Source organism: Pteropus alecto, unplaced genomic scaffold (assembly GCF_000325575.1).
Source record: "Pteropus alecto unplaced genomic scaffold, ASM32557v1 scaffold281, whole genome shotgun sequence".
NCBI lineage: Eukaryota > Metazoa > Chordata > Mammalia > Chiroptera > Pteropodidae > Pteropus > Pteropus alecto.
The window spans coordinates 701,494-723,831 of record NW_006431909.1 but is presented as its reverse complement, the minus strand read 5'-3'; the positions used below and the strand labels follow the sequence as shown (position 1 = coordinate 723,831).

General features: G+C 52.1%; 5 protein-coding genes across 11 annotated transcripts; 3 read left to right on the top strand and 2 right to left on the bottom strand.

Annotated features, from left to right (window-relative positions):
• Window positions 1–49: 49 nt before the first annotated feature.
• U2AF1L4 (U2 small nuclear RNA auxiliary factor 1 like 4) lies at window positions 50–2,396 on the bottom strand. Of its 4 annotated transcripts, none has more exons than XM_015598833.2 (9): window positions 2,231–2,396; window positions 1,998–2,085; window positions 1,807–1,857; window positions 1,533–1,599; window positions 1,401–1,450; window positions 1,228–1,326; window positions 916–1,049; window positions 706–801; window positions 50–279 (listed from the first exon to the last, which is right to left on the bottom strand). In XM_015598833.2, exons 1-9 carry the CDS (start codon window positions 2,272–2,274, stop codon window positions 195–197), a joined length of 714 nt encoding a protein of 237 aa, XP_015454319.1. In that variant the 5' UTR covers window positions 2,275–2,396; the 3' UTR covers window positions 50–194. The 4 variants fall into 4 exon arrangements, with proteins under 4 accessions (XP_015454319.1, XP_015454320.1, XP_006906029.1 ...); XM_015598834.2 differs by having other exon boundaries at window positions 1,431–1,450; XM_006905967.3 differs by lacking the exon at window positions 1,807–1,857.
• Window positions 2,397–2,427: 31 nt separating this feature from the next.
• PSENEN (presenilin enhancer, gamma-secretase subunit) lies at window positions 2,428–3,906 on the top strand. 2 transcript variants are annotated; one of them, XM_006905965.3, is made up of 4 exons: window positions 2,428–2,575; window positions 2,767–2,858; window positions 3,343–3,447; window positions 3,626–3,904. In XM_006905965.3, the coding sequence occupies exons 2-4, from the start codon at window positions 2,798–2,800 to the stop codon at window positions 3,763–3,765; spliced, it is 306 nt and encodes a 101-aa protein (XP_006906027.1). In that variant the 5' UTR covers window positions 2,428–2,575; window positions 2,767–2,797; the 3' UTR covers window positions 3,766–3,904. The 2 variants fall into 2 exon arrangements, with proteins under 2 accessions (XP_006906027.1, XP_015454360.1); XM_015598874.2 differs by having other exon boundaries at window positions 2,538–2,644; window positions 3,626–3,906.
• A 126-nt stretch (window positions 3,907–4,032) lies between these two features.
• Window positions 4,033–9,905, top strand: LIN37 (lin-37 DREAM MuvB core complex component). Of its 3 annotated transcripts, none has more exons than XM_006905963.3 (9): window positions 4,033–5,173; window positions 7,725–7,800; window positions 7,983–8,033; window positions 8,364–8,393; window positions 8,475–8,560; window positions 8,646–8,812; window positions 9,401–9,541; window positions 9,630–9,703; window positions 9,788–9,905. In XM_006905963.3, exons 1-9 carry the CDS (start codon window positions 5,140–5,142, stop codon window positions 9,867–9,869), a joined length of 741 nt encoding a protein of 246 aa, XP_006906025.1. In that variant the 5' UTR covers window positions 4,033–5,139; the 3' UTR covers window positions 9,870–9,905. The 3 variants fall into 3 exon arrangements, with proteins under 3 accessions (XP_006906025.1, XP_015454343.1, XP_015454349.1); XM_015598857.2 differs by having other exon boundaries at window positions 8,646–8,824; XM_015598863.2 differs by lacking the exon at window positions 7,983–8,033 and having other exon boundaries at window positions 8,646–8,824.
• Window positions 9,906–9,956: 51 nt separating this feature from the next.
• On the bottom strand, window positions 9,957–12,856 carry HSPB6 (heat shock protein family B (small) member 6). Its single transcript, XM_006905962.3, has 3 exons — window positions 12,283–12,856; window positions 11,191–11,313; window positions 9,957–11,071 (listed from the first exon to the last, which is right to left on the bottom strand). Exons 1-3 carry the CDS (start codon window positions 12,478–12,480, stop codon window positions 10,898–10,900), a joined length of 495 nt encoding a protein of 164 aa, XP_006906024.1. The 5' UTR covers window positions 12,481–12,856; the 3' UTR covers window positions 9,957–10,897.
• A 45-nt stretch (window positions 12,857–12,901) lies between these two features.
• On the top strand, window positions 12,902–22,177 carry PROSER3 (proline and serine rich 3). Its single transcript, XM_015598781.2, has 11 exons — window positions 12,902–13,789; window positions 14,815–14,911; window positions 15,222–15,424; window positions 16,229–16,356; window positions 16,460–16,569; window positions 17,193–17,317; window positions 17,420–17,562; window positions 19,613–19,788; window positions 19,902–20,802; window positions 20,889–20,970; window positions 21,110–22,177. Exons 3-11 carry the CDS (start codon window positions 15,270–15,272, stop codon window positions 21,234–21,236), a joined length of 1,947 nt encoding a protein of 648 aa, XP_015454267.1. The 5' UTR covers window positions 12,902–13,789; window positions 14,815–14,911; window positions 15,222–15,269; the 3' UTR covers window positions 21,237–22,177.
• The last annotated feature ends 161 nt before the right edge of the window (window positions 22,178–22,338 follow it).

The following is a 22,338-nucleotide window of genomic DNA, read 5'->3' as shown; positions in this document are numbered from 1 at the left end:
GGGGGTGGAAGGAAACTCCAGCCCACAGCTAGGCTCAAGCTACAAATCCTCAATACAGAAATTTTATTAGGGGAGGGGCAGTAAGATCCAGAGGCTGGGGTAGATGGCCCTGGGGAATTAAGGGAGCTTTGAAGAGGAGTCCTGGCCAGGAACATCTGTGCCTGTCAAGAGTGGAGGGCAAGACGGCCAAGATCTCAGAAGCGGCCATGCCGGTGGTCTGGTGAACGTCGTCGGTTTCTTTCTTGGGGACGGTGGTGGGTCTGGGACCTTGGGGGTGACCTGTGGACAGGAGTGGGGAGAGGAGGGTTAGAGACATGGGGCAGGACAGGTGAAGTAATTAGAGTTCCTGGGGGGTGATTTCAGGATAGGTGATCTCAGGACTGTAGATTTAAGCTTGGTCTTGGGTCTGGGGTTCAGGCTGGTTTAGGCGTTGAGACTTAGGTGTTGGTCTTGCGATGGGGTTCAGTGCCAGTCTGAGGATACCAAAGGCTTGAGACATTGTTATTGGGGCATAGGATCAGGTTCATCTCAGGGTATAGGGGACTTAGGGTATGAGTAAAGCTCTTAGGAGAGCACCTGGCATAAAGTTTAAGTATTAGGTCCTACTGACTCCCATCTCAGGGAGGCAGGGATGGAGGACGCACCCCTTGCCTACTGGAGACACCCACTCAATTCCAGACTTAGGGCAGTCTGGTCCTGAGGTACCTGTGCTTGGGTCCCTGCCCATAGAGCTGCCGCCGGAGATTCCGGGAGATGGGTCGCAGGTGCATGAAGTTGCAGAAGCCACCACGGGTACATTCCCTGGGTTAAAGATGGATGGATGGAGGGGGCTGTTATCACTGACAGGCCCCCTTCTCAGCACATACACAGGAGTCTGGGACTCCAGGAACCCATCGTACCCATGAAATGCCATACCCCATCTCATACTGCCGACAGCATGACTCCCGGAAGTCGGTGACAGGAGACAGCTCAGCATGCACGGCCTGCCCGTTGAACCAGCGATTATTGAGTTCAGCCACTGCCCGCTCTGCATCCTCTTCACGCCGAAACTGAAGAAAAAGTAGGTCAGGCTTAGTAATCAAATTCAGAAATCTTCAGCGGATTAGTTAGCAACTCTGGGGCTGGACTGGATTTAGTGATGGACCTCAAGCTAATGAGGCTTCGATGGTGGCCATTAGGTTTTAAAATGCCTCCACCTCTGGGCTCTAATGGGGGGAAAGCAATCACCTTGACATAGACATTGCCCACGAGGTGATCCCCCAAGTTGTCGCATACATTCATCTCTTCAATCTCCCCGTACTTCTCCTGCAGTTCCGTGAACACTTCCTGCGGAAGACCAAGAGGAAATCTGCTGAGCTCTTGGCTCACAGAAAACTCAACCCGCCCCTGCCAACCCTCACCTCAAAGAAGTTATCATAGTGTTCTTGCACCTCCACGTCGCTCACGTGACCTGAAGGAGGGGGCAAGGTAGAATCAGGGAGTGGCCCGCTAAGGGCTGTCCGCCCTGTCCCCAAGATGCGTCCCTCACTCACAGTGCGATCCGTCTGCGGTTTGGGCAGTGTTCTGTGGATTCCGGTACAGGTTGAGCAGCACTACAGTCTGAATAGAATTAAAAGGAGCGGGGCCTGAGCGCAGAGGGCGGGGCTACGTGCAAAGGGGCGGAGTACAAAGGTTGGGGGTGGGACCTTGCGCCAAAGAAGCCTAAGCATCTTGAGTGCATCAGCGATGCTTGCTCCTGAGAAAACCAGAAGAGAGGCGGGAGGACCGAGAAGTGAGGGACAGCCCAGGGGTGTAGTCTGTACCTACGGGGCCGTGGCCAAGTTCCTGGGAGAAAGGCCTGAAGTTTGGGGATGGAACCTGCAGAAGTCCGACAAGAAAAAAGCCGGACGGTAGGGTGGGCCTTAGAAATCCGGAAAAGGCGGAACCTTGTGATGATGGACAACAGAAGGGGAATGGCTGGGAGAAGTTAACCCCCCAGGCTCCATGCTGGATCTCACCTGGCTGAAAGTCGGTTTGTTGTGAAGCCGGGAGCACCGGTCCCCATGCCGGCAGGCCCCGATCTTAAAGTAAAAAGAGCAGTTAACCCTGAAAGAGGTGCAAAGATAGAGGTGAACCGAGGGCCGGGGAAGCCGGACACCCCTGAAACACCGTACCACACTGCCCAGCCAGCAGGGAACCAAGTGCTCCGTCCCCAGCCCCGCGAGGGTCCACACCCTGCGCCGGTTCTCACTTGTCCTTCTCAGTCCCGAATATCGAAGCTAAATATTCAGCCATTTTTACCCGAACCCTCCAACTCTGTCTGCTCTTAAGTCACTTCCGTTGCTTAAGAGCATTGGGAAGTGTAGTTCTTCACTACCTTCAGACGCTTATCGCGGGCTTAGAAACTACCTAGTGCGCTTGCGTGCTGGAGGACTGCGCCCTCAGAATCACCAGCAGGAGCTCCCTGAAAGCGCATGCGTGCAGCGCTGCCTATCAAAAAAGACTACAAATTCCAGAGATGCTTGCGGCATCTCGCGTAAACGTCCCTTCTTGAAAGTAGCAAAGGCGTCCAAGCCCAAGGAAGTAGACTCCACTGGTGAGCTGGGGGTCGTTTCGCGCACCCCAATAAACAAAGAACATCTCAACCCATTCAGCTTGGTGGGAGGTGGGTGGCGGTGTCATTCTTTTAGCAAACCCACCCTTCAATTTATCTGTTTCGTTGTAAAAGGGGCATGGTTTTTCGCGATCCTAGCATCTCAGTGTTAAGGATTGGGTCTTGCCCCGCAGACCTTCGGGACAACCCGGCCGCAGCGCAGCTATGAACTTGGAGCGAGTGTCCAACGAGGAAAAGTTGAACCTGTGCCGGAAGTACTACCTAGGTAAGGGCCAGCCTCCTAGGGTCTCAGGAGAAGAGAGGGGAGAGGACTAGAGCGCCCGAGGGAAGAAGGTCTGGGGGCCTGGATTTTTGGATCTAAGGGATAAAGCGGCTGAGGTCGCGGACTCCTGGGTCTGAGGGAAGGTCCTGAGGAAGGAGGAGACTGGGCCTCAACTTCTTGGTCCCAAGAGAGGAGGAGAGGACTACTGCGTCCTAAGAAAGAGATGGTTGAGGAATCAGATTCCTGGATCCCAGAGAGGAGCCGGGATTCCTGAGTCCCGAACAGCAGAGTTTAAAAGGCATCTTTTAACAGGTTAAAAGAATTTTTATCTAAGCCCAAGGAAGTAGACTCCACTGGGGAGTGGTTTTCCACGACCCTTCCATCTCACAGTGTCGACCCTCGGGGTGACCCAGCCCCAGTGTGACCATGAACTTAGAGTGGGTGTCCAACAAGGAAAAGTTGAATCTGTGCCGGAACCCTCCTTTAGGTGGTTTTGCTTTCCTGCCTTTTCTCTGGTTGGTCAATATCTTCTGGTTCTTCCGAGAGGCCTTCCTTGTCCCGGCATATACAGAGCAGAGCCAAATCAAAGGCTGTGAGTCCAGGGCACAGTTGAAAGAAGACCATGTGATGGGGGTGGGGGCACTTTGGTGGGAGGGAAGAATGGAAATTTCAGAATTCTGGGGTTCTGTGAAAGAGAAGAGAGAGCTGGTCCGGGGGTGACCAGAGAGCAGGTGGAAGCCAACCTTTCCCACTCCTGTTCCCTCAAACAGATGTGTGGCGCTCGGCTGTGGGCTTCCTCTTCTGGGTGATTGTACTCACCACCTGGATCACCATCTTCCAGATCTACCGGCCCCGTTGGGGTGCCCTTGGGGACTACCTCTCCTTCACCATACCCCTGGGTACCCCCTGACAACTTCTGCACAGGGCTGGGACCTGCTCATTCTCCCAGGATGGGCTCCTCTATTCTGAGCCCGCTCTCAAGCCCCTAAGACTTGTTCCTATCTCCTATGTTCTCTGAGGACATCCTCCAATAAATGATCCTAATTCTCTATGTCGACTTCCTGGGATCTTTTGGACATTGAAACATAAAGTGATTATTAATATTCACAAGCATTTATTGAATGCTTACTTTGTGCCAGGCTTAGTACTTCACACATTATATGCATTTTTTCACTGAATACTACTCAGAACCCTCTGAAATAGGAACTTTCTTGCTCTGGAACTCTACTTTACAGATGCAGAATTAAGAAAGGAATAATGCTTCTATTACTAGAGGCTACTGTCCTGTACTGGTAATATGTAAATTTGAAAACATTACTTTCCCAGTTGGCCTTAGTATGCTCATCTAAAGTGTCACAATGCTACCTCTTAGAATTTATCTGGATCAAGGCATATGTGGTAAAGTGAAATTCCGCATTTTCTGAAGATGTCTGCTTTATTAGAGAAGGCTTCCTTGACCATCCTATTTAAAATTTTAATCCCTATCTTGGTACTACGTCCCTTTCACGCTATATTCTTTTCCCTACTACATTTAATTAAAAATGTTTTTATTGTTTATCTGCCATCCTCTAAAATATATACTCTATTAGGGCAAAGAATTTTGTCTGTTTTATTCACTGCATGTCCCTAGTGACTACAGGAGTGACTAGCACACTAATAGATATTTGCTAAGTGAATAAGGTTGTGCCTGTAAAGAGATTAACAGGTAGCTGGCACTTAGCGAATGCTCAGTAAAAAGCAACGCAGCCTAACTCCAGACTTGTCTTCCTATTGGGGACAGGAGGGACTCCTACGGTTATATAAATCCTGTTATACCTAAATTGGTGTTACTCAAAGCTTCTATCATTACAAGTTCCAAAAGCCTCTCGATGCCTTTATCCTATGTCTCCCACCGTTCCTCGCGCGGCAGAGTCTCGGGAATTAGAACTACACCTCCCAGAAAGCGCCCGGGATGTCGTTGGTTTGTTTCCGGAAACGGGTCCCCAGAAAGGTGGGGCTTAGAGCTGAGAGCCGACAGCGGCAGCTGTCAATTGGTCGGGGTACCAGATCGACGGTTGTATTGACTAATGGGAACAAGCGACTGCCGAAGGGTGTCGCCCACAGAAGGGGAACTGGAGGTGGTGGCGGCGGCGGCGGCGGCAGGGGTCTTGGCCGGACGCTAATCAGGGCGGAGCGGTGTCCGCACCCGAAGCTTATGTTTGACCGCTCCGCTTCTGCCTCCGGCCTTGACTTGTGACCCTAGGTTCCTTTGGGATTCTCTGATCCAGCTAGCCAGCCGCAAACCATGTTCCCGGTGAAAGTGAAAGTGGAGAAATCAGGTGAGGATCCCGAAGCCGGGGGCCTGCAGGGAAGCACGGGTATTTGAGTCCCGACAGACAGGATTATTGCGATAAGGCAGACTACGCGACTTACCCTTGCAGCCCTTCTGACTATTGCTATGTCAGGCTATGTCAGACATCGAGCAATTCTTGCCACCTCCTGCATATCCTCCCGGTCTGTGCTGAAGATAGCTTTGAGACTGAATGATGGTGACTTAGTCAATGTGGTGCGGTAAGACACGGGGGTCTCGAGCCGCGACTCTGAGAGGACTCTTTTCTTGGCTCTGCCTCAATTTCTCTATTTCCAGCAGTGGTTATGAGTCAGGCATTGTGCTGAGTGCCTAATGTGCAGGGAAGCTTTTAATCCTGGCAGTCAGTGTATCCCAATAATCCTAGGAGGTAGGAAATATGATAGATAGGGAAACAAGCTGAGAGAGAGGAAGCCCTTTAGGGCTGGGACTGAGATGATAGGAACCCAGGACTGACTGTGGGAGAGACACAGAAACCAGACCAAAAAAAAAAAAAAAAGTAGTAAAATGGTGTAGGATATTAGATGGTATACGTGGTAATAAAACAAAAAAGGAGAAGGTAGGGAGATCAGGAGTGAGGCAGGGTGAGGGAGAGAGCCATGAAGATATGTGAAGAAACAACATATCAGGCAAAGGAAATAGCTTTGAAAAGGCCCAGACGTGGAAGCTTTGTCTGGCCTATTCAAGGACCAGCAGAGAGGCCAGTGTGGCTGGAACAGAGTGAGTGAGATAGAGAGTGTGAGGAGATAGGGGCAAAGAGGGGAGGGGAGAGAGAGATCTTATGAGTCCAGGTTAGGACTTTGGCTTTTGCTTTGAGAGAAATGGGGAGCTCAGGGAGGGGAGGAATGAGTTAATGAAGATGCTCCTGAAATGCCAAAAATCGAGGATGGAAAAGTGAAGGGGGCCTGACTACAAATGATGGTGGGGTGGTGGTCGAGAAAGGGGTAGGTTGGGTCATGGAGGCCTGTGAACACCAGGCTGAAGATCTTGGACTTTAGCCTGGGACACTGCAGCATCACGGAGGGTTCCAAGGGGCGGATTCGTGTCAGGTGTGGTTTTAGGAACATTTTCCTGGCCACCCTGTGGAGGGTTGTTCAGAAGGGAAGACTGAGGCTGGGAGCCCAGGGGAAGGAAGGAAAAGGACCAGAGTGGTAGGGGTAGGGTTGGGATGTGGGAGGGAAACTTAGGAGGCCAAGTGGACAAATCATGGGGTTGGTGGGCTAAGGTGGTAGAGGGAGAGAGGTGTCTATGTTGAGGCCCAGGGAGGGACTAGGGGCCAGTGAGGCTATCCCTAAGATGGGGACTCAGGAAAGAGGGTAAGTTTAGAGAGACACTGAGGCCAGTGCGGGATACAGTAGGTGGAAAGAGCCTATGGGATGTCCAGGGAGAGGTGTCCAGGAGTTAATGGGATCTCAAGATATGAGGTTCAGGAGAAAAGCAGAGGCTAGGGAAATAGATATGGACATGAACCATACCTTGGCTCCTGCCCTAGGCTTTTTGCTAGAATCTCAGCTGCCCCCAACCTCCCACCCCGACCCTGTTTCTCCTCTGAGTGATGTCAGGAATCTCTGTGTCTCCTGGTCACCTCAGGAAGTCCAAGGGCTGGCCAAATCATGTCCCCAAGTATTCTTCTAGGCTCTAAGCACTGGGCTAGAGCATCTACCAGTTGGAAGAGGAGAGCAAACACCTTATAGGGTGAGAGGAGAATATTTATAACATCATTACCTCCTTAAGTTCTGTGATGAAAGGAAACGAACACACGGGCTGACAGGGCCAGGCGGGGCCTGTGGCATGCAGGAAGGTGGTGGAGGGGGAGCCAAAATGGGCATTTTGAGTGAAATCTCCCAATAATTAAATGTCATCAGGTCATTCAGATTTAATTCATATTTAAAATAACACCACTTGCCTTGGCTAAACAAAGCACATCAGGGGGCTAGATTCTGTACCCAGTTTGAGCCCCTGCCTTATAACTTCAGCTCTGGAGCCAGATGGCCTGGGCGCAAATCCTCATCCCTGCAGTTTTCTAGCTGTGTAACTTTGGGCAAGTAGCTAACATCTCTGTGTCTGAGTTTCATCATCTGTAAAATGGGGATAACAATCATACCTACCTGCCAGGGTTGTTGTGAGAATTCAATGGGTTAATATATGTGATGTGGTTGGAATGATGCTTGGCACATAATAAGTACTTTGTATACGTTACTTATTATCGCATTCTGCTAAGAGATTCATATACAACATAGGTTTTTTAAACCTCAGAACAGTCCTAGCAGACAGTTTATCATTTGGAGGCCCATTTTCAAAATGAAGAAACAGGCTCAGTGAGGTAAGGTGACTTGCCTTAGGTCACACATGAGCATGTAGGACAGCTCTGGAACCGAGAGCTCTTGCTCATCACTTCAGCAGTATCTGCCCATGCACCCTCTCAGCACGCCTGGGTCTATGCATGCCCTTCCCCGGTCCAGTTGGCTGCCTACCTGCCTAGGGTCTGGGAACTGACTTCTACTTGGTACCCTCTTCCCCAGAGTTGGAGATGGCCAAGGCCCGGAATCAACTGGATGCTGTTCTGCAGTGTCTGCTGGAGAAGAGTCACATGGACAGGTTGGGACCTGGGCTAGCATAGGGTTATAGGGTTTTGGGAACCCTGGCAGGTTGGACCCTCTGGTCTTGGGTGGATCTGGGTGGGAACTCAGAACCTGGCTTAGGGAGGAAGGGGCCCCATGGAGTGCCTTCCCACTCTGGGCCCTTGGAACCCTGAGCCCACAGTTCTCTCCTGCTACCAGGGAGCGTCTGGATGAGGAAGCTGGGAAGACCCCCTCAGACACCCACAACAAGTAAGTTTTGTTGATGGGATCTGTATCTGAGGGTTTGTGGTGGTAGACTTCTTCCCTCATCCAAGCCCTGATCACTCTGCCCCATGCTTCCTCCACCACAGTCCTAACCACTATGTGTATGAAATCCTTGGGGCAACAGAAGCTTAGGTCCCCTCATAGTGGGTACCTAGAACCGCAGGGGCATGGGTGGGACACAAGGCCTAAGAGATTGGTGGGGTCCATGTGAGAGCATCTCGGGCTTGATCCTAGTATCCCTAGGTGCCATTTGGGGAGTTTTGAGCAGGCACTTGTTCAAGAGTCAGCCTGCTGACACCTTGTCTTTCTCCACAGGGATTGCTCCATCGCGGCCACTGGCAAACGGTAAGGTGGCAAGGGCCCCAGCCAGGTAACGAGAGGTCCCTAGACTCCTCCCTAGTCCTGAGGTTCTCCCAACCCACACAGGCCATCTGCCCGCTTCCCCCACCAGCGGAGGAAGAAGAGGAGGGAGATGGATGATGGGCTGGCCGAGGGAGGGCCACAGCGATCCAGTGAGTAGGTGGTAGCCCTAGAGGGTGGTCGACGATAGAGGGTTATGTGAGCATGTTCACATACCTCCCACTCCCACCACCCTAGATGCATATGTGATCAAGCTGTTTGACCGGAGTGTGGACTTGGCTCAGTTCAGCGAGAACACACCACTGTATCCAATCTGCCGTGCATGGATGCGCAACAGCCCCTCAATGCGTGAGCGTGAACGCTCGCCCAGCTCACCACTGCCCCCACTGCCTGAGGATGAGGAGGTGGGATGGGTGGTAGGCCTCTGCCCAACAGCCAGGGAGGGCAGTGGGTAGCTGGTCACAAGGTACCCCACCTCCCAAGCTAGTGTGATAGACAGGTTTCTGTGTCCCTTAAATGACTTCTGGATCCAGTGAGGCACATAGATATGAACCCTTAGGCTGGGGGTATGGATAGAGCTCTCTAGAACAGATAGACATGGCTACCTGGTTTGGGAGAATGGGGTCAGGGTTCCCCTGGACAGATATATGTGACCTCTAAAATTGGGGTCTCCAAGAGCTAGGGGGCCGGGCAGGGGTTCTTAGTGTAAACAGGTACAGCCACCTGGTCTAGGGGAGCAGATGGAGGCCCCCTGGGCTGGGCAGGGGTGGATGGGGGTCTCTGGGTTGGACAGAAGACAAAGATCCCTGGGCAGGTAGACCTGACCCACAAACTGGTAAGGTCCCCATTGATCAGACATGACTCCGAAGTACAGGTCCTTGGTGAGACCCTCATGTCTTTTGTCCCTGGGAAAGGCAGGAGGGGTGAAATGTGTACCTCTGGCCCTCTTCTCTAACACTCTTGGGTCTGGTGTGGGGATCTTGTGTCCCCAGGGTTCAGAGGTCACCAATAGCAAGAGTCGTGACGTGTACAAGTTGCCTCCGCCCACAGCCCCTGGGCCACCTGGAGATGCCTGCAGATCCCGAATCCCATCCCCACTGCAGCCTGAGACCCAGGGTACCCCTGATGATGAGGTGGGTCTGCAAGGCTGGCCTGGGGCTATGGGACATACGTTGTGGTATTTGGGCATGGCCACCCAGCCTGGCCTGTCTGTCCACACAGCCCTCTGAGCCTGAGCCCTCACCCTCCACACTCATCTACCGCAATATGCAACGCTGGAAACGCATCCGCCAGAGGTGAGCATCCCCAACCTGCTTGCCCCACTATGGTCTCTGCCCCAACTCCTGAGTTCTCCCTCTGCTTCGCCACCCCCACTGCAGGTGGAAGGAGGCATCTCATCGGAACCAGCTTCGTTACTCAGAAAGCATGAAGATTTTACGGGAGATGTATGAGCGACAGTGATATTCCACCCCAATAAACATTTACCTCCTCACACTGGCTTCTGACTGTTCCAGCCCATCCTTCCCTGCCCAGACATAAAGCAGATGGCACAGCTCTAGCACATTTATTAGGGGAGTGGATCTAGGTAGGAGTGAGGGATGGGGCAGCAGGAAATTCAAGGAAGGAGAAAGATTGTGGGGAATAGAAGAAGTGGCTGCTTGGCTGGGTCTTGGAGAATAGAGGGAGGGGTCTGGAAGGTGGATTACATGTGGTTAGAGACTTGAGGGTCATGACAAAATGACAGGGGTCCTGGGTAGAGCTGGGGATGGGAACTAGGATATTGTAGAGTCTGGGGAGATGGGCGGGGTATCTACATTTTGAGGTTGAGGGTCCTGGTTGGCCTAGAATAGTTGTCCAAGGGTAGGGGTCAGAAAAGGGATTTAAAAGTCTGAAGGTGGCTGGCTGAAGTTTCAAATCCAAAGATGGGTTCTGGGGATGGGGTGGCAGGGAGTGGAGTGTCTGATTGGAATGAGACCATCCTAGGCCTGGGTGGTCTGAGATGGGAGGTCTGTGCAGTGTCTGGGACATTTCTGGGGGTTGCGGGTGGAGGGGGGGCAGGTATACTTGACTGGCCAAGGGTGGGCACAGGGCTGTCTACACCATAATCTGGTATTAAGTGAGGAGGGGAATAAAATGGGGTGTGGAGATGTTTTCATAGAGGAGTCAGAAGGAAACAGTTTTGAATGGGCTTATGTGCCAAGAAAGTGGGGTGGATGGAAATGGGAGGCTATAGGTGGAAGGGTTGTGCTTGTAGGGTCTGGAAGCTAGAGAGGTTGGGGTGGGGGGTTAAAAGCGGGAGAGGGTGTGAGTAGGAGTATCACTGGAAAGGCCTAGGTTATCAAGACTGAGTCTAGGTTGGAAGGGTCTGGGCGGGATCCAGATTGGGTGAGCGGGTGGTCTTGAGCTCAGGATATCTGGCTGGGCGGAGTCAGGTCGGCTTTAAAAGGGGGGCCTGAGGCGGCTCCAGGGGTTCTGGCGTACCCAGACCCCTACTTGGCAGCAGCAGCCGGCGGCGGGGGCAGCGGAGCCTGGGCTGGCGCGGGTGCGGCCTGGATGGACAGGACACCCTCGGGTGACAGCGCGGACGTCACAGCGGCAGGGTCCACACCAGGCGGCAGGCGGTAGCGGCGGTGGAACTCGCGGGCTACATATCCGTGCTCATCCTGGAAGGGGAGAGGTTTGAGCGGCCCCGCCCTTCCTTCTCGCTGCCTTCCCCATCCCACTTCAGCCGGCAGATACCCCCCGGGATTCTGACTCTGTCCCCGCCTGCAGGCAGGCTCACCGGGCGCTCCTCGTGGCGTGCGTGCACCTCCACGTGTTCGCCAACCACCTTGACGGCGATTTCCTCTGGCGAGAAGTGCTTCACGTCCAGCAGCACCGAGAAATGCCCGGGGTCGGTCGGCACCTGCGCACAGCCCGAGTGTCATCAGTGCGTCCAGGCTCTTGGGACATAGCAAGGCCCCACCCCCATCGGTTCTAGTTCCGCCGCTGACCCTGGCCTCCGAAACTGGAGGGTCCCTTTCCTACTTGTAGCCACCAAGGACCTCTTCATCCCGAAAAACTGAGCTCATCTGTCCCCCAGTAATCACTGAGATTCCCCTCTCACCCAGAGTAATGAGGTCCCCTTCCCCTGCCAGATCAGGGATCCGTCGTCCTCACAGGGTGAGGCCCGCCCCCTCCACTAGTGTCAACGACCCCATAGTCAATATGTCCTGGACCCTGTCTCCCCAGCCCCTTTTCCCTCGGAGCCCCCGGGGCCCTTAGTGCTACCCCCCACCTCCAGAAACCTCCAAGAGGCCTCTTCGTCCGTCTCCAGAGTCCTCGTTCTAACCTCCCACTCGAGTCACGGGACCGCTTGCGCCCTCAGCAATTACTAGTACTCCTCCCCCACTTTTCAGAGTGGCCAGGCCCCCCTTTCTCAAGTCACAGGACCTTCCTCCGCTCTGCCTCTCCAGGATACACTCACCCCATACGGTCTCCAAACCCTCTTTCCCAAGAATAACAAAACATCTCCTCCCCGCAGCAGTCACTGGGAGCCCCGCACGCCCTTCAGAATGACTGGACTCCCCTCCCCCCTTCCCCCAGATTCCCTGGGTCACCAGCCTCCTTCAGTCACCAAGACTCCCCTCAGAGTAACCGCCCCCGCCCTATCAGTACTCTCAGAGCTGAGACCCTCCTCGGATCCACGGGGACCTCGGACCCACTTCAGTAATCTGACCTCTGAGATTCCGTACTCAGGGAACTCTGGAAGCCCGTCTGAGTGGTCGGACTCCACCCCGCTCAAAGTCAAGGGACATTCCCTCTTCCCCTCAGAGTGACCGGGCCCACGAGCCTTGGAAGTGGTTGGGTTACCGCCCCTCCCCAGGCCTGGCACCTGGGCGGTAGGCAGCGCCACGCTGGGTGCACGAAGGTAGTAGGGCGCCAGCGCGGCGGGACAGAGCGCAGAGAGCTCGGCCTCCAGCAGCCCCTCGCCGAAGCGCTGGTCGAAGAGGCGCCCTGGCGCGGAAACCCCGGGCAAAGGGGCCGAGGCGCGGCGCAGCCAAGACGGCTGCACGGGCACGGGGATCTCCATTCTATTCCTCCTTCTCCTCCTTCTCCTCCTTCTCCTCCTCCGCCGCCGCCCTAGGAGCCGCAGTACCCCTCAGTGCGCCGCCGCTGCTTTATAGTACGCCATGTGTCCGCCCCTCGGCGGGCCGCCCGGGGACACTGGGACCGCGGCCAGACCCGGCCACTAATAGAGCCTTATTTAGAAAGCCCGACAATGACTTGGCCATTTAGTAAGCGCCTGCTGGATGCCAGAGAGGTATCAAGATTCCCCAATTTCCCGAAGGAGAAACTAAGGCTGAGGAGGCGGAGCTTTGCCGGAGTAGGGAGCACAGCGCGGCGTTTTAGACCCAGGGCCTGAGAAGCCCTCCGCAGAGTTCTTAGTCCCTTTACTCCACCCCCGCCTCGCAGGCAGCTCTAGGGATGACGTACATGGCGGTGTTAGGAGCAGAATCCTGGGCTGAGAATGCGGTAGACGGGCCAGGCTGTCAGGAGGACACATAACAGACCCTACTACCATCTCAGCCCAGCCCCCCGGCAAGCCGGACCTAATTCTGTGACTCTGACTCAGCCTCGGATGTGCAGAGTAGAGGGGTCTGCCAGGTGAGCAGCGGCCAGGGGGCGTGGGTAAGAACAGTCCCGGCTGGCCCCCCGGGGGCCGCGCGCCTGGCCCGAAATAGCTCGTTTTGATCCCGCCACCTCGGCCAGGAGCCCAGGCCTGGCACATGGCGCAACCAGCTGCCCCTGCAGTAAGACGGAAGTGGTTAGGTGACCGAACGGACGGGCTTGCAGGTCCGACTGATGGAGGGACGTTAGAGAGGGGACAGTCTCCCTGATTGCCCCCGAAAGGGGAAAAAAACGGTAGTTAGAATGGAGTCTGGACCAGATTCCTGCAGCAATAAGAGGCGTGGTTGGAAGACAAGATTGCAGGAAAGCGAGTGTACTTTAGAACCTCCTCCTAACCTCGAACCTAGTCTCACATCCTTTTCATTGGTCCACAGGCTTGCCAATTACTCCTGAACGCTAAGGTTCTCCAACCGCTCTCTCTCGGTCAGGCAGACGTTAGAGCCAGTTGTGAGACTCCCGCCTTTGGCCACTTTCCAATTACCGTTATTTTCCTTTTTATCATTGGTCGCCTTGGAAGCCGCTCTCTTCCCGCGCAGGCACTCCCAGAGACTAGCGGGACTGATAGGGCATTGCTAAGCGACAAAGATGCACGCGGAATCAAGCGGGTGAATGAGCCAAGCAGGCGGAAGCGCGGAGGCAGCTGAGGGATAAACTGCAGGTGAGGCCGATCCCTTTTTCGGAAATCACTGGAGATCTGGGGACGACTAAAGGTGAGAGCTATGCAGCATAGAGTCAGGTTTACTAGGGTCCAGAGTCTCTTGTTCTCAACCGCATGGAACTACAACTCCCAAAATGCTCCACAGCCTTTGGCTGCTCTAGTCTTGGATTTCACTCTCGGGGATTCTATCGCGTCTTGCGTTTCGCTCTCTTAGTGGCCCCAGGGGCTTTTTCTTCCTTCTAAGTGTATCCAGGGGCCACTTAGAAATTAAGTTTCTTAATTTTGAAACTGTCTCCAGACTCTCAAAGGTGTTGTATTGACCCTTCTTGCTTACGCGGAGCCCAGTGACTGATGTGGATTGTAGTCCATCTATCTACCCTTTTTTCCCTTAAACCGTGTCCCAAGGACTTATGGGAAACGTACGGTGATAGGGTTTAGCTGTGGTTCTTAACTCGAGCTCCACCTGGGACATTCCGAAAAAGATAGAGATTCCTAGCCACCACTCCACCCCTTCCAGATAATTCTGATTCTTTTGGTCTAGGGCGAGGACCACGAGTCTGTATTTTTAAACGTCCTTTCCTAGATTGGTTCCAGTGTTGAGAACCGTGAGTAGTTCCTGGGTTCTTTTCTTTTGAGGCTGCTCCAAGGGCTGGTGGGAATCGTGCCTCCAGTATAATTATCTTTTTTTTTTTAATTAACTAATTTATTTTTATGGTGACATTGGTTAACGAAATCCAGTAAGTTTCAGCTACACATTTTAACAGTAAGGCATATGTATATTTACATTGTGTTTACCTCTCATAGTTAGATTTCTTTCTGTCACCACATATTTGACCCCTTTTACCCCACCTACCGCCTCCCTCGCCCCTCCCCCTACAGTATCATTATCTTTATTGTGCAACAGTGCTTCATGGGAATTACAGTCTACCTCTTCCAGGAAGCCATAGGAATTATAGTCTGGTTCTGCCCTCCTCTTCCCATCTTCCCACCCCATTGCCACCCTTACCCCGGTTCCCTCACGGGAAGTGACCACTGAGTGACCATGCTCTGCTTACCAACCCCACTCTCCCTTTGTAGTCTGCCAGTTTTCTCTACCCAAGATAGCCCCTTTGGGGATGCTCCCCTGGATGGAAGCGACTACTGGCCATCCTGACGCCAGACCTGGCATGCCAAGGTGAGGATACCCTATAGAGTGCTGTGTGCCAGCCTAGTAGCAAGGGGCTGATGACTAGAGGGAAGGAAAGACATATGATGAGACAGGGGTAAGAGATTAAGAGACAGTCCCTCCTCCCTTTCCCATGGCCCTACCTTTATCCAGTCCTTTACCACCTGGATCCCCCATCACAGCCTCATTTATTCTGAGTGGTTACCTTTGTGGGTTATGTTTCCTTCCCCTCTGGACTGAGACTTCACCTGTGTCTTTGTTTTCCTACAGGGATGACCCCATGTCTCACTTTTCCTTCTCTCTACCTCCCCTATCTTAGTCTCTGAGCTCATCTAGCTACCAAAGATCCAGAATCCCAGAAACTCCCATGGCCCTGGCCACAGGTCTCAACTGCCCTGAGCTGTTAGAGGAGTCCTGGCCATCCAGCTCAGGGACCCCTTCCCCACCCAGCGCCACTGAGGAACATATGGGCACTTCCCTACCACCCACCCTGATTGATGGTGGTGACTCTGTGGTAGCCAAGTAAGTACCAGCAGCCCTGGGAGGAAAGAAAAGTTGGAGGGGCATCCCATAATAATCATCATAGCCAAAGCTATTTATGCAACACTTTTAGGACCACATTTCATATATGTTAACAGCTCTGGAGCTAAGCTGCCTGGGTTCAAATCCCAGCTCTGTTACTCACTCTATGTATCATCTTGGCCTCAGTTTCTTTGTCTGTAAATTGGGGATATTGATAACATATATCCCCTAGGCCTGTTTTAAGCTTTCGATGAGTTATTTACTGTGTGTAAAGCATCTATAACAATTCCTATCACATAGCGAGTGCTTAGATTTGTAGGGCACAAGTTCAGCTGCTGTAACAAAGAGTGCCAAATTAATTGTGGCTTAAACAATTAATTCTGTTTCTCTCTCACTTAACAGTGCACGCAGAAGCAAACGAGGCTAATACGGCAACTCCTAGTTGAGGTCTCAGAGACACAGTTTCCTTCTGTCTTATTGCCCTCTCACCCCTAGGCTGTTTCTTTTATAGACCAACATGGTTTCCAACCACATCCATTGCAGAATCACATCTCTTCATACCATGTTAGTCAAGGACCTAGTTACATAGCCATAAAGCTACCTGGTAAATGTATCTAGAGAAGAGTGGCTATGTCCCTAGTAGTAGTCTTACATAATGCCGCATTACTATATGAGAAAGAACAGCTGCTGAGGGACAACTACCAGGCATTGCCATGGTGCTCAGAAACATTGGCTATTGTGATTATTATTGTTATTATTTGGCTCTCCTCACCCCATTCATCTCCTATTCTCTGATGCCCACAGGTACATAAACCGGTTCCGCCAAGCTCTGCCCACAAGCCGAGAGGAACGCCAGTCTGCAGGCCCAACCTCAGCTGACTTTTGGTGGCTACGGCCTGAACCTCTAGACCCAAGCAGTCACCCTGTAGCAGGTACCTGCTTCAGTTCCATCCACTCCTGGCCTAAAACCTTTCCTAATCAATGCCCTCAGCAGCCAGTCCTCTTGGCCCTCCTAAATCAATTGGGGCTTCTCAGCAGGAGCCAATGAACCAGAAGGAAGATTCAATACAGCAGTCTCGACTCTTGCCAAGGTTGCCAGTGCATCGCAGGCTAAGGCTATGGACCCGCTTCAGGACATAAAGCAGGTGACATCCCCATCCACTCCTTCCCTTATGTATCTGATCTGATAGCACCAACCCTAGGATAGAATTAGAGTCAAGCCCCAGTTCAAGGAAACTTAAACAAAAAGGGAAGAATTTGTTTGCTAATGAAATTAAAACAAAACAAAACAAAACATCCAAAAGTAGATGCTTTCAGGCATAGCTGGATCCAGGTGTTTGAAAACTCTTGGGAGGAGCTTGACTCTATTGGCTCTCTGTTCCTCTTTGTTGGACTCATTCTCGGGCAGGCTTTCCCTTCATAGTAGCTAATGGCCCCACTAGCTGTAAGTTTCTAACTTATTTAGTTAATCCACAGGAAAGGAGGCTTTTCCAATAGCTTCATCCAAAGGACCAGGGCTTACTCTCACTTGCTCACAATAACTGTGAACCAGAGGACGGAATGTTGTGATTAGCTAGGCCTGGTCATGAAGGTAGGGTTAACCTTTCTCCCACAACAATGACTGCACTGAGAGGTGTGGATCCACAGAGGAAAACTGGGTCACTCTTCCCTGAGGAGGAGGAGCAGTTTCTAAGCCAGCATGTGAGGGTACCAGGTGGAGCACAGATGTGCACTCTGGGCTTTCCATCTAGAGCCTTTTTCCCAGCAGGCTTTAGGATGGGGGCTAGCTTCTGACCCTCTCACTACACAGAGCCTCAACACATGGAACTCATCCCTGCTGGACCTGGAAACACTGAGCCTGCAAAGCAGAGCTGCCAGGCTGCTGAAACACAGGTGCCTCCCCGACCCTCATCATCCTCCCACAGCTCCAGGCCCAGCCCACTGCCTCCGTTGTTACTTTTACTCTGTTGCCTCACTTCTGCCTTCTCCCTACAGCAAGTCCTCCATCTCCTCCTCCTCCCACAGCCCCAGCGATACCAGCAGCAGCTCCTCATTTCCTGTCAGCTCTGATGGCCTCTCACCCTTCTCCATGACCTTCACTCCTGAATCCAGCAAGGGCTCAGACCCCAAGGTACATGGTAAGTTCTGGAAGACAGGATTGAAGGCAGTCTGGGTGGGAATCTGAGCTCTGCCACTAACCAGCTATGTGACCTTAGGCCTCTCTGATCCATCCTTGTTCCCTCAACTTTAAAACAGGGATAATAATTGTATTCCTCTGCTGTGGGTGTTGTAAGGATTAAATGAGTTGGTGAATACATGGAGTACTTAGCACAGCTCCGTTAACAGTAGCTATCAGTATGACAGTTTCTCTGCATCTTGTCTGCCACTCTGAACACAAAGCTCTGAAATCAGAAGGCTTTTTGCAAACTTGGCATCACACCTGATTTGACAGCAAAATCTGACCTCAACGAGAAGGATATTTATTATTTATCTATCTTTCTAATTTCGTTTAGGATAACTATTCATACTTTTTGCTCTTGATATATTATGTTAAACCATATGAAAATTTTGCCTTTGTAAATAAAAAAATTGGTTGAATATTGGCCATTGTATATTGTTCAACCATATACCAATGGGTCTGAATCTGGGGTACTGTCCCAGACCCCTGTCTACACTATACACACCATGCAACTTTGCTAAAACATGCTAACTGTTGAAACACTCAAATTTCTGTCTCCAAGACTTCAGAGATGAGATTAAGACCCTGGGTTACTATTATTGCCATCGTTTTTGTTATTTTTACTCTGTGTCCAGGTTCTGGGATGCTGTGGGGCACAGGATAGGTGCTCTGTATGTCTCATGGGTTCCTGTGAGTGGGGACAGGCAAGCATAAGTCGACAGAGGTGTTTGTGCATGTTGTGTGATCCTGCTCAAGCACTTGCCTGTCTCATTCTTCTTTTCGTCTGAGCTTCACCTTTTATTTACCTTTCCTTCCTGAGCCTTAGTTTTCTCATCTGTAAAATGGGGATAAAACTCGTACCTACTTCATGAGTTGTTTTGCAGATTAAATTTATTCATTCATTCATCTAACGAACATTGAATTCCTACTGTGTATGAGGCCCTGTGAGCAGGATTAGGGATTCCACAGCGAACCAACCATTCATAGTCCTACCTTCAGCATAGTGAGTGTGGAGCAGAGAATAGCTACACAACCCCACAAACAAATGTGAAATGTAAGCAGAAATGAGGGCCATGCAGGAGAGGATCGTGATGCTGGGAAGTCAGAGAGGGCCTTCCTAGAAGAAGTGCTATCTCAGTGGAGACCTGAATGATGAAAGTGGGGACAAAAGCCCTGTAGCATGTACAGAAGACTTCAGGTGGAAAGGAGCATGGTATAGACAATGGACTAGAAAAGGCAAGAGCCAAGGCTGAGAGTAGTGTGGGATAAGGCGGGAGAGATTGACAGGGGTCAGATTACGTTGGGCCATATAGGTATTGTGAAACATTTGGTCATTATCTTAGCACTGGGCAGCCATGGTAGGATTCTGAGTAGGGAGGGGACATGATCTTTCTTGAATGTTAACAGACTTCCTCTGGCTGCTATCGACACCCAGTGAGAGACACTGGTAGTTTGGCTTGGGCCAGAGCCTGAGGAGCAGAGGGAAGTGGCCAGGTTTGGAAGTAGCATCACAGGATTCTTTCCATACATGTTTTTGAATGATATAGAGAGGAGCGGAGTAGAAAGAGATCTGAAATGATAAGATACCCTCCCATCCCATGCACTATCAAACGGTAGAGCTTCTGAGAGATAATGGCAGCCCTATTGACCATGACTGATGAAATGATGCTCTGGGTGATGGGAACGATGTCCTTTTGCCCCGCTGGATTTGGAACAGCCAGTGGCCCTGCCCTTGAGCCAGAACAGTGCCTGCCTCAATAGTAAGAGCTCAATAAATATTTGTTAATGAAGGAAGAATTGAATGATGACAAGTAGAGAAATCTATGAGTTATCTCTCCTCTGACTCTGCTCCTTCCCCACTTCCCACTCCAGAGAGGAGTTGGACATTATCTGGAGAGCCTGTCTGAATAGCTTTCTGGTACAGTCGAAGGTTGTGTGCTCAGGCTGTCATTGGGTTGCTCATCACCTGGGCTTCTGTCTTACCCCTCTTCCCTCTACTTACCCCCCAGCACCTCCAGCACCAGCCCCCATCCCTGCTCCAGGCCCAGTCTCCTCCCAAGCACCCCTGCAGCCAGAGGATGACATTCTATACCAGTGGAGGCAGCGGCGGAAGCTTGAACAGGCTCAAGGAGGTCAGGGTGACAATACCTGGATGCTACCAGGGACCCCTGCCTTCACTGCTCCGGTGAGATGGGGGAAGGAGGAGCCTGAGGGGCTGAGAAGGTATCCTAAGGGACGTTGAAGGAAGGGGAAGACTGAGTGGGACTGAGGACACTCTTCACTTTCTTTCCCTCTCAGGTCTCTGTCCCCATCTGTCTGCAGACCTCTTCTGCCCCTGCGGAGATGCTTAGTTCCCTGGGCACACAGCCTAACTGTGTCCCACTTTGGGGCAGTGTGGCGCAGCCTAGTCCTGTGGGAGGCGTCTGTGTGGAGAGGCCTCCTATTCCTCCAGGGTTCTCTCCACACATCTTTTGGGGCCCCAGTCCCCATGGGTTTTTCTGGGCCCCTCAGACTGGTCCCTGGGTATCTCTCGGGGCCCTTCCCCCAATGCCCCCAGCCTCTACTCCCGCACACCCTACCGACCCCCAGGGCCTGCACACCCCTGCACCAAACAGTCCCTCCCAGCCTGAGAGGCAGGGTTCTAAGCCTCGGAAGGCTAGAGCCCCACGCCGGGAGCCTGCTAGGCAACTGGAGGTAGCTGACAAGGGGCCTGACCAGCAGCTCCGAGGCGCCCTGGGCCAGGTAGTGACAGCTCGGCTGTTCCCGGACTGCCTGGAGGACTCGCCCACTCAGCTTGAGGGCCGGCCTCCACCTCAGGCTGAATCTTCGAAAGTCAAGGCCAAGTACCCCCAAACAAAGGTTATGCCCCATCGCTCAGAGAACATGCCTCCTCTTTCTAATACACAGTTTCCGCAGGCGAAGACCCCAGCAGAGGAGAACCGGAATGTCAAGGCCACACTCCCAGCAGCTGGGTTGGTGCTTTGTAAGGACAAAGACATTCCCTCGGGTGAAGTCAGGCACCCTCAGCCCAAGGTCCCGCCTCCTCCAGCTGAGGAGGCGTCTATAAACGTCAAGGCCTCTCCCGCTCCGTTCGAGGCGGAGTCTCTAGAGGGTGTGGTCACACCCTCACCCTCTGCTGACCACACCCCACCAGAGGACCTGCTCTCCCAGGCGGCCCAGCTTCTGCAAGCTGCTGAAGGTGAGCTGAAGCGTGCGGCTGCCCGAGTCTCAGCAGTACAGCACCCAATGGGTCTGGCCCCCTGGAGCTCTCTCTTTCCCCCCCAGACTCCGATGGCAGCGAGTTCCAGGAGGACCCTGTACTGCAGGTGCTGAGGGTTCAGAGGGCAGAGCTGCGGCGGCAGAAAAGGTGACTATCTCTGGATTTATGACGACGGGCCCCTGAATCTTGCGACAACTCTCTTGAGCTCCTTTTCCAGAGCCGTCCACACCCCCAGATCCCAATCCTGAGCACATATCTCAGCCTCTATTACCTGGCTTTTTTCCAGGAAAGTGGACGCCCGATTATCCCTCCTGGTGGGCCACACAGAAGACCCAAGGGTCTTGGTCTCCTCCAGCCAGATCACTCCCCAGGTGCCCAAGGATGTGGCTGAGGAGAGAAGGAATGAGATTTGAGGCCAGATGACTTTGATTGTACAAATTCTGTTTTTCCCAAGGAAGTATTGTTTTCAGATTTTCTCTGAGAAAGTTGTTCCGGAAAGGCCAAGAGTTATGCTAATTTAGGAAAATGGCTCCCCAACCCACCCCCACCCTAATTCTTTACCCTTGATGTAAAGTCTCTTCTGATTTCATCCTATTTGAAGGCAAGGCAGGGAGGTGTTCCAGGTAAGACTTAAGGCAAGACTGGGACTCACCGTAACTCAGGAGTGGATCCTTCTGTCTCAGATGAGATAGAAGGGACTGCCCTTTGGGATTGAAGCTAATGGAGTCATTGGAGTGTTGGACAATGGTTAGTCCTCTGTCCACATCCTGCTTGAGCCAACAGCAGCATTTGGTGCTTTAATCCTTCCCTCCTTGAAGCACTTCCTTCCCCTGCTTCTAGCACCCGACCCTCCTCTTCATCAACCTGTCACTTTGCTGTGCCCCAGCGCCCTGGCCTTGACATCTCTGTCTACACTCATTCTCAGGTGCTGTTATTTAGCTTCATGGGTCTAAATCCCATCTCTGTTCTGACAGCCCCCAAATTTCTCTCTTTAGCCTATACCCGGCCACTGAACCTCAAACTCCTATATCCTGCTACCTGCTCCCCATCTCTACTCAAGGGTCTAAAAGATGTCTCAGATTGCACAGGTCTTAAACTGAGCTCCCAATCTTCCCCCTAAACCTGCTCCAGCCAAGCTTTCCTCACCTACATCTTTCTACCTGTTCAGTCTAAAAGCTTCATAGTCGTCCTTGACCCCATTCTTTTCCTCACAGACAGTCAGGTGACCAGCAAGTCCTGTCATCTCTGCCTTTAAATTCTATCCAAAATTTAACCCCTTCTCCCCCTTCCACTGCCTTCACCCTAGTCTAGGCTATAATCACCTGTCTGGACTATTAAAAAGCCTTTTGTTTTATCTGCAAGTTCTTTGAAACATTTCCCATTGAAAAGTATTGTCTGTGTTTCTCCTTGAAGCTAGGCAGAACTTTGTGACTGCCTCCACAAACAATGCAGAGGAAGTGGTACTGCTTTAAATTTCTAAACTGGATTAAATAAGGTGATACAATTTCCACCTGG